The sequence below is a fragment of the Osmerus mordax genome, chromosome 19, assembly GCF_038355195.1.
Source record: "Osmerus mordax isolate fOsmMor3 chromosome 19, fOsmMor3.pri, whole genome shotgun sequence".
Classification (NCBI taxonomy): Eukaryota; Metazoa; Chordata; class Actinopteri; order Osmeriformes; family Osmeridae; genus Osmerus; species Osmerus mordax.
The window spans coordinates 12,776,904-12,792,786 of NC_090068.1; the positions used below are offsets into that span (position 1 = coordinate 12,776,904).

General features: G+C 49.8%; 1 protein-coding gene across 1 annotated transcript; it reads right to left on the bottom strand.

The window, feature by feature from the left end:
• Window positions 1-1,766: 1,766 nt before the first annotated feature.
• gucy2d (guanylate cyclase 2D, retinal) lies at window positions 1,767-10,928 on the bottom strand. The gene is made up of 18 exons (XM_067257053.1): window positions 10,112-10,928; window positions 9,689-9,990; window positions 9,084-9,456; window positions 8,636-8,720; window positions 8,321-8,444; window positions 8,030-8,149; window positions 7,676-7,759; window positions 7,047-7,223; window positions 6,522-6,678; window positions 6,192-6,341; window positions 5,920-6,068; window positions 5,546-5,709; window positions 4,736-4,928; window positions 4,440-4,614; window positions 3,504-3,602; window positions 2,203-2,297; window positions 1,964-2,049; window positions 1,767-1,851 (listed from the first exon to the last, which is right to left on the bottom strand). The coding sequence occupies exons 1-18, from the start codon at window positions 10,926-10,928 to the stop codon at window positions 1,767-1,769; spliced, it is 3,435 nt and encodes a 1,144-aa protein (XP_067113154.1).
• Window positions 10,929-15,883: the final 4,955 nt, after the last annotated feature.

Genomic DNA, 15,883 nt, shown 5'->3' on the forward strand with positions numbered 1-15,883 from the left:
AGTGTGTCATTTGGGTCGAAAGACAGTGCGGTGTCACTGCAGAACCAAACAACTGGATTTAGGCAGTTTTACCTTTTAGATAATGTAGTAATACAAAGACATGGACATAAAGTACATCTCTAAAACTAGTTTATTTACACGAGGACAAACAATGAGTCCACATTTCAGATTGAACACTGCAAAGTTTGCTCTATTCCATTTAAACTTGGCTATCTGGGTCCATTTACCCTATATTTACAGTCAATCAGATGAACAACAGTAATCAAATAGTTCCTTATAACTTTTCTTCTATGGAGCAGTTCCTTGACAATAATGGGATAATCCACGAAAAATAGGACTTTTTTTACTGTAATATTCTGTGCTTCTGCTTTTAGAAATGTGTTTTAGAAATGTGTTGAAAATAGCTTCTGAATGTCATGGATGTGGCGTATTTGAGTCGAATAATTGAAATATTCCTTATGGTGTGGCAGTTATGATTATCTTGTCAATTATCACTCATTCATCTCATATTTTAGTTTTTAGAAAAGAGATTGTTGTTTCATGTTATGACCAATATACAGATGATAATTTTAAAAAGAAGAGTTACTGAGGTAAAAATCAACAAGTCTATAAAGACGTACCTGGAATAGCACAATAAAACAATGATAGCCTTATTTTTTGAGAGATGATATGTGATATTTTACTGTTCCTTTCCTGGAGCTTCTGATGGCAACAGTGGTTGTAGCCTTCAACTCATCTGTTTAACCTAAAAATATATTTTAATCTCTTAACTAATTGACAGACTACTGTCAATGACTACACAGTGGCATTTGTTGTCAAGGGGAGGGGTCAACATTTCTCAGTTCTCATTGAATAAATCAAAGGCCTGAATTATGGTAACATCATGGTTATAGAAAAGGAAGAATTTCTATCAACCAGAATAATACAAGCCTATCTCAGACCTGTAAGGAATTAAATATATTCTACCTTGTGTGTCTGTGGTAATCTACCAGTCACTATGAGAGTTGGGATGTGCATAGGAGCTAAAACTCATCTGCCTGACTGAAAAGGAATGCATGACACCCTCGGGATGCTTGTCATGAAATCACTCAAATAATTCTACAAAGCAAGAGAGACAGTAGAGATTAGTACATTACAGTAATTTAACACGTGATAAAACCTTTGTTTAAAGATGACTTCAGCAAGATTCCATAGGTTTCCAATGGTGGTTTGGAGAAGGTTGATTCTCTAGCACATCAAAGCATGTTGGTCTTTTCTAACTATTCTGCTTTGGAGAAGTTCTCCCTCGTGGTAGTCCTGTTTATGCTTCTCATCACAAACTCTCGTTTTAACTCATCCTTGCTCAGCGCACCATATGTGATGTGTTGATGACAGTGTCTGTCCAACTTTGGCTTGTTTGGGCACAACCTGCTGATCCGAGTGTGTGTAGGACTGGCCTGGTGCACACACACTCCTCCTCCTCCTCCACAGCAACTCTCCAGAGTGTCCATATCTGTGTTGGCTGACTTCAAACTTCCCCTGGTGGATGGAGGTGATAGCTGTGGGCAGTGGAAGCCAATAATTCCTGTTATAGGCCAACTGTCATTTATCATTTAAACTCACTTTTACTTTCTGTATTGAGGGATCTCCTGAACTAATGTTGATGTAGGCAGCTGTTTAATGTCAAAATACTGCTAAAACATTTGTGTACTAGGGTAAAACGTGTGAGTTTGGTAAAATACGTCATAACTGTTCGAAGATATTTGGAAAAAATAATTTACCGGATTCTAGCCCATCTTCTTCTGCCGATCCAGGAACTTCTGTCTCCTGTCGGCAGGAATCTCCTCCACACAGATGCCATGATTGCTCGCCCTGTGAGGAAAACAGGGACCAGGATTACCAGGTACAGTGAATAATGATAACAGCTCAACCAGAGGGTACAGTGTAACAAAACACCTGTCCTCAGGTGTGTGTGAGGTCTTACCCGGGCGTTAGGTCAGGTGGGACCGGGAGGGGTTTGAGGTACCCTTCCTTGCCGACCAGCCAAAACGTGTTCTCCACCCCTTTCCCCTGGAGACAGGAGACAAGGAGAGATGAAGCACTCCAATTAGAAACACATGAATTATGAATGACCACACCCTTGTTTTAGTTATGAGGATGTGTGTGGAAGGGGGAGTTATGTGTGTATGGGGGGGTGGGGGTTGTGTGTGTGTGTGAGGTTACCTTCAGTTCTGTCAATCCTCTGTTGTCTATCTTGTATCCCTGGTTCAGGACGGTCAGGATATCTACTGTGCTTTTGTTGACGTGGATCCTGTAAGCTGAACAGACAACAGGACAGCATTAGCCACACTCACACACAAGCCCTGCAAATGCACTCTGTAATCCACGACCAGACTTTCTTTGTTTCAACATTGATGTGATGAGATTGGAAGAGTACGGAGTCCCAAGTGCTAAACGCAAGCTGTTATCACTGTCGTTGTGGTTACCGTTTGTCCCAAAATAAGTCCGAAGCCAAAGAACTGAATTTTTTGTTAGAACGTATCTTGTGTTCAAGACATCCTGTCAAAGGCACCTGTACTAGGCACCAGCCATCTGACTGGGGGTCAGATGGCTGAGCGGTTAGGGAGTTGGGCTAGTAATCCAAAGGTTACCGGTTCGATTCCCGGCTGTGCAAAAATGACGTTGTGTCCTTGGGCAAGGCACTTCACCCTACTTGCCTCGGGGGGGAATGTCCCTGTACTTACTGTAAGTCGTTCTGGATAAGAGCGTCTGCTAAATGACTAAATGTAAATATACTACAGCGCTGTAATCGGAACATGGATGTTCCCGATTCTAGAATGACAGGGGCAGAGTGTTCCCTCTGGATTGTAAGCCTGTGTTTGGGTGTAAGAAAATCCTTGACCACATTTTGAGTCCTCTAATGTTCTTAGAATTCTGGTATAAACCAGCTCTCTAAGAAGAACTCAGGTTCCAAAAAAGCCTGGGAACATGGTTTTGTTTGAACACCAGCTGTATTGCTGCTGCAGTTTACCTTCCTGGCCAGCAGATGGGAGTAGAGTATAACTGGGTCTAACCAGCTGCTATAGATAACTCTCATACACAAATAATTATGTGGAAATCCAATCTTGAAATCAAAGAAATTAACCTTTTGTAATACTGATATAAAATTATGTCGACACGTAAGTTCTGCATTTATCGCCTCAAGAAATACACGCCATTAAAATGTCTCGTCAAGCTTAAGCATGAGGGCTGTGTATTTGATTTGGCTAACCACCAACACGACAGCAAGCGCCTCCATCCTGCCTCTGACTCTAACCCCAGCTCTCAGTCAGAGAGGACGTTTTCATTGAACCTTGAATTCATCCACTAATTCAGCTGATAGTCTTAAAGGATTACTGAGGACCGCTCACAGTAAATCTCCTTGAGCCTCTTGTTGCATGCTCTTCCAACACAATGCTGCTGCCCTCTGCAGCTCGGCGCTAGGACTCAGGGTTTTGGGGGGGAACACGAACAGGAGTACTCACGCAAGCTGGTGGATTCCATTCGAGAGGCAGTGTTGACGGTGTCTCCAAACAGGCAGTACCGAGGCATGGTCAGCCCCACCACTCCTGCTACCACAGGGCCTGTTGGTCACACACACACACACATATATACATTTATATACACACACATATATAGATAAAGACACACACATCTTATATATACACAGTCACGCATTCACACACACACACGCACCCGTCCACACTCGAATGTGATGACATGGGATTACACCTCATCATTTCATTTGTGGACACAAGTGGATAAAACATCAGAATAGCTTAGTAGGGAAGGGTGAAATTCTGGAGCAGGTTTCTCTCAGCTCAGAGAGAATTCATGTGGCACTGTTACGAACAAGGACCCAGAACCACGAGGACAACTGTCCCAAACGATGTTAGCCAGGAGTAAGGCCATCAGAGTTACGCACGGCCTAATAGGATGGCAGAGGCTAAGTGGATGACGTTTCACGGTTCTAAGAATATGTTCCAGACGAGGGATCAGGTTAAAATAACCCTTTTAGGTCTAGTGGCCGGGGACGTCATTTCCTTTGACGTTTGTCCTGTGCTCCAAAGAGTTCTAGGTCAGGAAACCGGAATGAAAACATTCCACTTTTCAGGGAGCTGCTAGATAGTTTGTTTGTGGGGGTCAGATGGCTGAGCGGTTAGAGAGTCGGGTTGTTAATCAGAAGGTTGTTGGTTCGATTCCCAGCCATGCAAAATTACGTTGTGTCCTTGGGCAAGGCACTTCACCCTACTTTCCTCGGGGGGAATGTCCCTGTACTTACTGTAAGTCGCTCTGGATAAAAGCGTCTGCTAAATGACTAAATGTAAATGTGTGAGTCGTGTGTTTCTGTTCTGGTTTGTTTCTGTTGAGTGTGATTGAAGTACTGAATTTGAAGACCCGAGCGAGAGAGTGCTCCTCACCAGAGTGGAGGCCGATGCGGATCTTGACCTTCACGTCGGGCATGTGCCTCATCCTGAAGGCCCCTATGCAGTGCAGGATGTCCAGAGACATGTTGCACATCTCCGCAGCGTGGCGGTTCTCGTTGCGGTTGGGAACTCCAGACGCCACCATGTAGGCGTCTCCTATAGTCTCCACCTACACACACACACACACGGTTAGGTGGGCATACACGCACATCACGACACACTCAGCACTCCACATCGACAGACGATCTGTCCTGAACAGACAAGCAACAGCTCGGTTCATGGACTCTCACTTTGTAGACATCATGCAGTCCGATAATGGCATCGAAGAGCGAGTAGAGGTCGTTGAGCAGGTCCACCACCTCAATGGGCTCACTGAGGGCAGAGATGGTGGTGAACCCCATGATGTCGCTGAAGTACAGGGTTACCACGGCAAAGTGCTCCGGTTCCACAGGCTGGCCCGTCTTCAGGGCCTGGGCCACAGACCTGCGGAGCACAGACAGGAAATCAGCTGGACACTGAGACAGGATGTGGCAGTTTAACACAAAACCTTGAATTCATGTGGCAGACGTTTCTATCCTACGCAAGATACTAGTAGTCGATATAGAAGGTTAAGCAGAAGATAAAGGATCAGAAGAGTCCTGCATTATTTCAGTAAATAAATACAAATTTTAATAATGAATACTAATAAAACCTCTTTTCTCAGGTGATTTTATCCAAAGCGACATACCACAACACTGCTATGGATACATTCAGTAATCTGAAGACAGAGGGACCGAGGCAGGCAGAGAGAGAGAGAGAGAGAAAGACAGAGACAGAGACAGAGAAACAGAGAGAGAGAGGGACAGAGGCAGACAGACAGACAGAGAGAGAGAGGCAGGCAGACAGAGAGAGGCAGTCAGACAGAGAGAGAGAGAGAGGCAGGCTGACAGAGAGAGAGAGGCAGGCAGAGAGAGAAAGGCAGGCAGACAGAGAGAGAGAGGCAGGCCGACAGACAGAGAGAGAGAGAGAGGCAGGCTGACAGAGAGAGAGAGAGGCAGGCAGGCAGACAGAGAGAGAGGGACAGAGGCAGGCAGGTGTCAGGTCAGTTTGAGGGTCCGTACTTGGGCAGCATCTGGGCCAGCAGTTGGTCGGTCTTCTGTCTCTCCACCTCCAGCTCCTCTGTCCTCTCCCGGATCAGGTCCTCCAGGTTGGTGGAGTACTGCTCCAGCATGCGCAGCATCGAGTCGATGATGTTGGTCTTCTTCCCTTTGGTCAAGTTCTTGACCTGCATGCACACACAAGCAGGCATGACTAGAGATGCCTGGCTGAGCTAGCTACAGTGGCTAGATACAGGTTTGTTGTAACAGCAGGAGGAATGAAACTTTCAGCAGGAGGAAGAGTTGCACTTTCAACAAAGTGTACTCTACTATACTCTACTATACTTTACTCTATTTGACTGTTCTGTCTGTGTTAGTAAGGGAGTGACTGGCGGTACCCGTTTGAAGATCTCCTCGAAGGTTGGCCTGCGGTCGGGCTCCTCGCTCCAGCACTGCTTCATGATCTGGATCATGTCCAGCGGGGCCTGGTCCAGCGACACAGAGGGCCGACACAGGGGAGGAGGGGACCTCACCTTGTTGATGATCTCTGTCAACACACACACGTCAATATACACACGTCAACACACACATGAACCCACGTCAACACACACACACAAACGTATGCACACAAATGTGCAGCCTTAAACCCCAGCCCCAGCCCCAGCCTCACCCTTGGGAGGCATGTCCAGCATACAGAAGGGGGAGCTGCGGGAGATGACTTCCTGCATGATGATGGCGTAACTGTAAACATCTCCTGAGAAGCTCCCCTTCCTGTTCAGCTTGCTGTCTCTCAGCAGCTCTGGAGCGGTCCACAGCTGGTCTGCACACACACACACACACACACACACACGCACACACAAATAAGAGAAGAGGACACGTGGAGACGTGAGGAGACCAGAACGTTATCACCAAAGACATGTCTACTCCAGGTGCTGGCATGTGGGCATCTGTGAAGCCCTTATTAACATTCATAGACGATCGTGTCGGAGATGATTCCTACCTTCCGGCCGCTGCTCCTCCTCCCCGATGTCTTGGCTGTCCATCACCTGGTTGAAGCCGTAGTCAGTCACCTTCAGGACGAAGCGGCCGTCCACCACACAGTTACGGGACTTAAGGCGTCCGTGGATGATGTCCCGATAGTGCAGGTACTTCATCCCCTACAAGGCCAATGGGGAGAGGGAGAGAGGAGAGAGGGAGAGAGGAGAGAGGGAGAGGAAAGGAGAGAGAGGAAGAGAGGAGAGAGGGAGAGGAAAGGAGAGAGAGGGGAAGAGAGGAGAGAGGGAGAGAGGAGAGAGGGAGAGGAAAGGAGAGAGAGAGGAAGAGAGGAGAGAGGGAGAGGAAAGGAGAGAGAGAGGAAGAGAGGAGAGAGGGAGAGAGAGTAGAGAGAGAGAGGGAGAGGAAGAGAGAACACTATTATATACATATACACATATACATTTACTGTGTATATATATATTTATCCTAACAGTATATATTAGATTACTGTATTAAATCATCCACAGAGTAAATCTTCCATCTTCCTCACCCTGATAAGGTCCATGAGTAAGGAAGACTTAAACATCCAGTCCAGACGCATCTCCTCGTTGCTGAGCAGGTCCTCCAGACTGCCCCGGGTGCAGTGCTCCGTCACGATGCCAAAGATGCCACAGTCCAGGAACAGACCCAGGAACAGGTTCAGGTTCTCATGACGCATGTCCCTGAGCTGGAGGAGGGGTGGAGGGATGGAGAGACAGGTGGATGGAGGGACAGATTGAGGGAGAGACAGGTGGATGGAGAGACAGATTGAGGGAGAGACAGGTGGATGGAGAGACAGGTGGATGGAGGGACAGATTGAGGGAGAGAGGAACAGGAAAGACAAGAGGGAGGACAGGAGTGAGACTCTGGGGTGAATCGAACTTCCACAGCTCCTTACATTTACATTTACATTTAGTCATTTAGCAGACGCTCTTATCCAGAGCGACTTACAGTAAGTACAGGGACATTCCCCCGAGGCAAGTAGGGTGAAGTGCCTTGCCCAAGGACACAACGTCATTTGACACGGCCGGGAATCGAACTGGCAACCTTCAGATTACTAGTTCGACTCCCTCACCGCTCAGCCATCTGACTCCCTCCTTCATTCAGTCCCCGTCTCCCAAGGACTATGAGTTCACTCACAATGTTGAAGATAGTCTTAGTCTTCTCTTTGACAGATGACACAGCATTTCCATTGGGGCATCTCTTAAGCCAGACCCAGTCACCCTGGAAACATGTAAACCCTGACATGGATTATCTGCACAGGCCACTGGACGCAATCCCAAGGTTTAGGAACACCAAACACAAAAAAGGACCTTAAAACCATTCCTGAAATGAACAAAGCTTTTGTTGTTTGTTTGCTTCCATCAGGGTTAGTGTTAGGGTCATGGTTAGAGTTGGGGTTGGGGTTAGGGCATTTGTGAACACATGTGCTGTGATGACTCCTGCACTGTGATGACATCATCAACAACCCCGATGTGTTCCAGGCAGACCCACCTCATAGACGGCCACGTTGGAGCTCTCGGGCGTGGAGGCAAAGTAACTCCGACCAGACACAGAGAAGCGAGAGGCCTTCATGTCCAGCTGACTCTTTATCATGCTTTCCTCGTTCAGCTTCTGCTCAGGGAGGGGGGTGGGGGAGGGAGGGAGGGAGGGAGGGAAGGAAGGAGAGGAGGGTGGTCTTAGAGCCGATAATCTCCTGGAGCAAAGCTCACAGTGTGGACAAAGATCAGCGAGACAGCGTCGACGACACACAGGAAGGAGCTGGGGAATGGCCGTCGGGCTCACCTGTCTGCTGAGCTGAGTGTTGATGAAGATCAGGTCGTCGAGACTCAGAACCATCTTCAGGTTCCCTCTCCCTGCTCCCATGCTGCTGTCGCCGCCAAAACTGAACCCCACCCGGCCACTCTTCCTGGGGGGACACAGGGCATACATCAAGGGGACGGGTACAGATCAGAGGTATATACCAGGGGTTTGGATCAGGATATAGACCAGGGGTTTGGATCAGGGGAATACACTAGGACTAAAGTGTTTGAGGTTGCAGGTTCAAATACCCCCTGCGCCGTCGGTTTGCGTGAACGTGTGTGCTGAACGTCAGCCCACCTGAAATGAAGGAAGGCAGCTGCTCCTCCAGCGGCCAGCATGATGCAGAGCATGAACATGAAGAAGAGAGTAGCTCCATCCATCCCTGTCAGGGGGAAGGGAGGAGGAGGGGTTGGGGGGAGGAGAGGGGGGGGAGAAGGGGGGGATTGACACTGGGTTACAACACAGGCCTTGATGGAAGGATGGATACATTTACATTTTAGTCATTTAGCAGACGCTTTTACAGTAAGTACAGGGACATTCCCCCCGAGGCAAGTAGGGTGAAGTGCCTTGCCCAAGGACACAACGTCATTTTGCACGGCCGGAAATCGAACCGGCAACCTTATGATTAATAGCCAGATTCCCTAACCGCTCAGCCATCTGAGCTCCCTGGATGGATGGATGATATGGATGCATACACCCATCCTCTGCTTCACCAAACCACGCGCCAAACAGCCGGATCACTCACCTCCACTGCAGGCAAAGTACGAGCTGAACCAACACCCGGAGTCAGTGTACGGCGTGCTGCCGGCAAAGTGGATCGACTGCCCTTTATACTTCAGGTTTCCGTATTTGCCGTAGGTGTGTGAAGCCTCCAGGGTATGGGTGGCGGAGAGGCTGGAGGTGAACCCGTTGGTGTCCAGAACCACGTAGCGACCCTGCATCCCCTCCCCGTCGCTGCCCGAGATCAGCGGCTGGTTGAAGCCCTCGAAGTCGAAGCCCCCCTCGCTCTTGACCAGGACGTCTCCGGTCACCCAGCGGCCGTCAGAGAGACGCGCCTGCTCCACAGACATGGCCAGGAAGTAGAGCATGTTGTAGATGGTACCGAAGAACGGAGACACCTGTGGGGGCGGGGCAGGGCGGGGTACAGAGGGGACAATGAAGGGCGGATGAGACTGTGGTCAGTCACTGGTCACTGCTTTCTGAGGTTTGCCTGCTGTATTAGTAGTATTACACACCCTCCATCTTGGATTACTTGCCTACAGTATACACAAGTGAGACCTGCTTAAGGTACCTGCATGGATGGGGTTAGGGTTACCTGCATGGATGGGGTACCTGGGTTAGGGAGCTCACCTGCTCTGGGGGGGTGCTGGTGCGGATCTCATATGAGTCCTGCGCGTCTCTGAAGGCCTCGTAGAAGTTGCGCTCTCCCTGATCCATGGTGATGGTGAGGACGCCGTCATAGGCCTTCCGCAACTTGGTGTCGTTGGCCAGGACGGGGTAGGACGTGTCGCGGTAGGGCAGGGCGTACAGGAGTGTGTCGTAGGGGATGAAGACGTAGCCGCGGTCGATCATGCGCATGTCCATGGCGGTGGTTAGCAGCTGGTACTGGGCGTCTCCACCAATCAGGACAGAGTGCATGCACATGATGACCACTGGACGGGGGGAGGGCGAGTGGAGAAGGGGGAGGCAGAGAGTGGATGTTATAGAATGCTCAGGCAAAGGAGGAACAAACGAATGATAACAGATTCAGTTGGGGCGTTGACACACACGCACCTCTGACGCGGTCTGCGTCCCGCACCTTGGACAGGGCCCTCTGGGGCCCCTCCTTGTCCATCTCCATGGTTACCACGGTGTTGACGGGCAGGCCGAGAGCGCGCAGCGAGTCGGCGAGCTCGTTCCCCGTGGCCTCCCACAGGTCGCCCTCCGCCGTCACGATCGCCACGTGAGCCCAGCGGAAGAAGCGCAGCACGGAGAACAGCACGCGGGACGACAGCGGCAGAGGTCGCAGGAAGGTCGGGTAAGGACCCTCCTCCATGTTGGCTTTCAGACAGCCCCAAGAGAGGAGTCCTTTGTTCCAGTTCTTGGCGAACAGCGCCGCGGAGGAGCAGTAGGCCGGGTTGGCTGGGCCCAGGAACGCCGAGCCGTAACCTTCCAGCTCGGCGAAGCGGGCCAGAGCGCGGGGAGACTGGCAGTCCTCGTTGATGAGCGTGTAGTCGTACCAGTAGCCTTTGCTGATGTACGGGTCTTTGTTGATGCGACTGGTGGCAAGGCGAGCCGCAAGGTCAGGGAGGGCTTTGGAGAACAATGGGTCACATGTCCAGGGTCCGACTATGGCTACCTTGAAGGTCGTCGCCCAGGCCTCGCAGGGTAGGTATGTGGCCATGACCAGGGGCAACATCAGCCAGTTGCCCCACCATTTTTTCGACCTGAACACCGGGGATGATGACGCGGCAGCATCAGGCACAGAGCTGTCCTCCGCAGGTGGTGACTTCCTCCTGAGTCTCTTCCTCTCCCTGCTCTCAGGGCACGGCTGCCACCGAGGATGGTGAGACAGCTGGAGCAGGAAGCTGGCGTCTTTGTGAGCTGCCATTTTACCTCAGACGTTCTCTGGAGCTCTCTCGGATGCAGGCGAGGGGAGGGGGAGGGTGGGGAGCGTGGAGGGAGAGAGGGTGGGGAAGGTGGCTATCCCAGCGCGGACAAAGTAACCACCAAATTACCAGCCATCACTGCGTCCATGGAACAGCCAGTGTGGGACATGACAGGAGAGAGAGGAACACAGAGAGGGGGTTATCTTGGATCACTGACGACAGAATAACCAACTATTATTGAACTACCGAAGACCTAGAACTGGACCTGAGTCTAATCTAATGGACAACGCCAATTTAAGGAACTGTCTCTCACATCTGAAGTGTTTTGAGTAGTGGAGGACAGCTCCCATTACTGGAAACAACAACCCTGCCAAGCTCTCAGCGCATGGAACACATCTGTCACAAGGGCGTGATGACCTGGAAGTACACAATACCATTTCCTGTTTGACCTTTACTACCAGTGTGCTGCTTCACCATAAGACCTTTAGACAGGCTCTCAGTGTGCTGGGAAGCCCCTGGTGCAGACGCTGTGCTCACAGAGCAGGTTGGGGATTCCTCACCAATCCAGGGGGCCTGTGGGTCATCACTGGGCCCTGGACCTAGCCCTGGACTAGACTGGTCCTGTCCCTGGAGCCTGGACCTAGCCCTGGACTAGACTGGTCCTGTCCCTGGAGCCTGGACCTAGCCCTGGACTAGACTGGTCCTGTCCCTGGAGCCTGGACCTAGCCCTGGACTAGACTGGTCCTGTCCCTGGATCTGGTACTGGATCTGGACTAGATTGTACCTGTCCCTGGATCTGGACTAGATTGGACCTGTCCCTGGATCTGGTCCTGTCCCTGGACTAGACTGGACCTAGCCCTAGAATAGACAGGTCCTGGATCTGGATCTGGTCCAGGCTCCAGGGACAGGACCAGGCTCCAGGGACAGGACCAGGCTCCAGGGACAGGACCAGGCTCCAGGGACAGGACCAGGCTCCAGGGACAGGACCAGGCTCCAGGGACATGCGTGTCTCAAGCTGATTAGCTGCTTGGGGGTGGGGGTGTCATAAGCCATGCTATGTGTAGTGCCAAATTACGTAGAGATAAATCTGGCTTGATGCCTCTATCACTTTCCCCCAATTAAGCCACCCTCTTAGGTTCACCTTTCGGTCATCATAACCTTCATCACCCCTATGAAGCACTTCATTTCTTCTCAGAATCAAAGCAGGAATACATCTGGATTTAGATGACAGCCATCTAGTGGCGACAGTCCAGATTCTGAACGCTGAAACTAAGAACAATGTTCAACACTGGATCCAATTGAGCTGTTACGACGACAGCAGAATGACGTGACCATTTGTAGGCCTAATAAATGAGAAGAATTACAAAAGGTATTTGGTGAGTTAGTGGTGTATTTAGAGCTAGCTTCTACTCAGGGCCAGCCCTAGGGATTTGGGGGCCCTAAACAAAAAATTAGCCCAAAAAAAAATGTGTAAACATTTTTTTACAATTTTTTTTTTGGGGGGGCCCCCGAACCAATCGCGGGGCCCTAAACAAATGTTTAGTTTGTTTATTGGGTCAGGCCGGCCCTGCTTAGGAGAGGCCATATATCTACAGTAACACGGCTATCCTTGCTGGCTAATAATGTCCCTGGCTTACGAGCGGCTAATACCCATAGGTTAAGAAGCACACTGGCCCATTACTGGTCTGACGTAGCACAGACATTAGCTAGATCATCTGCAGAACTGAACATCCATTTTGTAACTCTTGAGTTTTTGTCGATTTCTTTGGGCCAGTTTGACCATGTTCATTCCCTTCTGACCTGGCGTCTGACCTTGACCCTGACTGTTCTTCAGAAAGCTTCTTTGTGGACGAAAGCATTAATTTAACTTCTGTGGAACCGGTCATTACTGTTCTCCCTATCTGTGTCTCCCTTTTGTTCTGTCACATAATCAGATTAACATCGTATAGGGATTATTAGGAAGCCATGCTTACCTGGAGCGTGTTAGACTATATGAATACCATGTCGATGAACTCTGCATTCAAACGGCAATATCCAGGTTAGGAATGGAGTGATTGTCTGCATGCACTTCACAGCAGGGCGTTCACATGGAAACAAAGAGCCAAGCATAGGTATTCCAAACGGGGTGAGATTATTATGTCCACGGGTTTCTGAACTCCTTGTTGAAGAATAAAAAAAGTCTGCAAAGTATCCCAGGTTTCCTGTAATGTAGTCCTGTCAGTCGTCACCCCACATGTGGACTGGGACTTGCCCCAAACCATGGAGCAGAGGGACTTGGTGAGAAGATGGCGAGAACAGTAAACCTGACCAGGAGATACGACTCAGTGGGAAAAGGAAGATAGAGAGATAGAAGGAGCGAGAGAGAGAGAGAGAGAGAGAGAGAGAGAGAGAGAGAGAGAGAGAGAGAGACAGACAGAGAGAGAGAACAGGTGAAGCGGAGGGAGGGGCAGGGCAGGCAAGCTTTTGATTTCTCAACCCTCTTTAGCTTTTAATCCACATTAACAGACTGAAGAGCTGTCCTGAGAGAAAGCTTCAGGGTGGGGGAGGGGCGAAGGACATGTAGGAGGAGGGTGAAAGTGTTTCCATGATTTTACGTAAACCCAAGAGCAATGTTTCACAACGATAGGACAATCATCGTCTCACAGCGATAGGATGTGAGACGGTGAAGTGAAGACTGAACAGTGATGTGGCCACAAACAGAGCCATGTATGACGGAGTCAGGTGGCTGAGCGGTTAGGGAATCGGGCTAGTAATCAGAAGGTCGCTGGTTCGATTCCCGGCCGTGCAAAAATGACGTTGTGTCCTTGGGCAAGGCACTTCACCCTACTTGCATCGGGGGAATGTCCCTGTACTTACTGTAAGTCGCTCTGGATAAGAGCGTCTGCTAAATGACTAAATGTATCCTGTGATCAGGTACACAGACTTGGAGTCGACAAGCTTGACAGCTCCAGGTGTGTAGACAACAGGTTAATTTCCTTCGTCACTGCCTCACAACTACTGCCCAGAGTCCCATTAGTGGGTTCGATGAGTTGGCGAGGAGGAGCAGAGAGAGGAGCAGAGGAGCGGATGACTCGCATGCTGACCTCACTAGATGGGAGATTCCACGTCTGGTATTAATATGTCCCTGAATCCTGCCTCCCTCCTTCTCCACCTTCATCACCCCACCTCCCTTCCTCCTCCTCCCCCTCTTTCCACCTCCCCCACTCTACCTCACCCACTCCACCTCCCTTCCTCCTCCTCCTCCTCGCTGACTATCTCCATCCTGTCTGGGCATAACATGGTGCCAGCTACGCCTGTTCCTAGAAAAGAGCAGTGGACTGGGAGTCCACTTTATAGAGATCTCATCTGCAGTAATTACATTAAGATCTCTAAGAATCTTTAAGACCTCTTTAATGAAATCCTTATGTGCCAAACTCCTGTCAGGTTTTGAACACATTGTTCTTTAAATGTGCTTTCAAGGCATCAAATACTAAACGTGTATACAGTAATATAGGAATCCAAACTATACTGAATGATAATGTGTTTGATTAGTAGAAACGTTTATCCAAAGTAGTGTACAATCAAGTCTGACTTCTAGAACATCTAAAACTAGACTGCACCACAGCAGGTTGAGGTGTGGTTCACGGACGTGACCTCTAGGATGGAGAACACACACTAACACGCTAAAGTACACAGAGGGAAATACTTCTGAGAACTCGATGCTCTCCTACTAACAGCACTCCCACAATCATAAAACTACCACGCACTCAAGATTTCCCTTGTACGTTTCTGCCGAGTGAGTGTGTGTTTAAGTGTGTGTGTGAGTGTGTGTGTCTGTGTGCTATCTGGTGATTGATAGCCGCCCAGTTGAAGTAATCAGATTAGTCTTATGGAGTCCAGCTAAACTGAGCAGCTGTCCACAAGCTTCTTAACAGCATGTGAAACAGGCTGGTAACTCCAACCGAGATCACCTCAGAGAGGTCACACTCAGCCTCAGAGCCTGCAACCTCCAGCCTGGCCCACAACCTCTAGCCCGCCCCCCCCCCCCCCCCCCCAGCCTCCACCCTGGCCCACAGCCTCTAGCCCGCCCCCAGCCTCCACCCTGGCCCACAGCCTCTAGCCCGCCCCCAGCCTCCACCCTGGCCCACAGCCTCCACCCTGGTCACCAGCATCTAGCCCGCCCCCCCCCAGCCTTCACCCTGGCCCACAGCCTCTAGCCCGCCCCCCCCCCCAGCCTCCACCCTGGTCACCAGCCTCTAACCCGCCCCCAGCCTTCACCCTGCCCTTAGCCTTCACCCTGTCCCCTCAGCAAAACAGGCATCTTCTGGACAGCTATAAGTGTGGAGAGCAAGCCCCTAGGCTCCTTGGTGTGACCTAATTACCATCCAGGTCCACTGACAGCACTTACTTAGCCCAGCTAACGGATACTGTCGTGACTGCAAACTAACATGGTGAGCTATTACTGGGGCAATCATACTGCCTCCTTGTGCTTTCTCTTGTACATTTACCTAAAATAATAACCATGTAAGTTTAGCCACTGCTACAGTTAGTTATTTCGCAATATGTATTCGGTAGGCTAAGATTATCCGTGTATTAATTCAAGGCATCTAATGTGCAGCCATACAGCAAGGCCGTAATCATAATACATATTGGGGTGGAAACATCCCCCCCAATATTCAAATCTGGTCAAAATGTTCCCCCCCCCCCATTGTATTGATAGAAAAATATGAATGTGCTACGCTACGAAAGGCTACCACGCACGCTGTCCGAAATGATCATACAAAATGTAATTCGTCCCCCACAATGTTGACTCATGACTACGGCCTTGCCCTACAGAGTGTGCTGATGGTGTGTCGACACTAAGCACCCCGCAGTGAGACAGCTTTCCGTTATCTAAAACACGCAACACAGAGTTCTGTTTCTTCTCACCTCTAAACACTGTGTCAAATTAAATTAATCAAACATCCACAGACGCGTG

Bases quoted from the DNA above. Each gene is read 5' to 3' on its own strand.
- gucy2d (XM_067257053.1), bottom strand. From the start codon at position 10,928: ATGGCAGCTCACAAAGACGCCAGCTTCCTGCTCCAGCTGTCTCACCAT. The intron at 5,710-5,919 runs GTACCGCCAGTC...GTGTGCATGCAG, and splicing joins TCGAGGAGATCTTCAAACGG to GTCAAGAACTTGACCAAAGG. The intron at 1,852-1,963 runs GTAAGACCTCAC...TTTTCCTCACAG, and splicing joins CCACCTGACCTAACGCCCGG to GGCGAGCAATCATGGCATCT.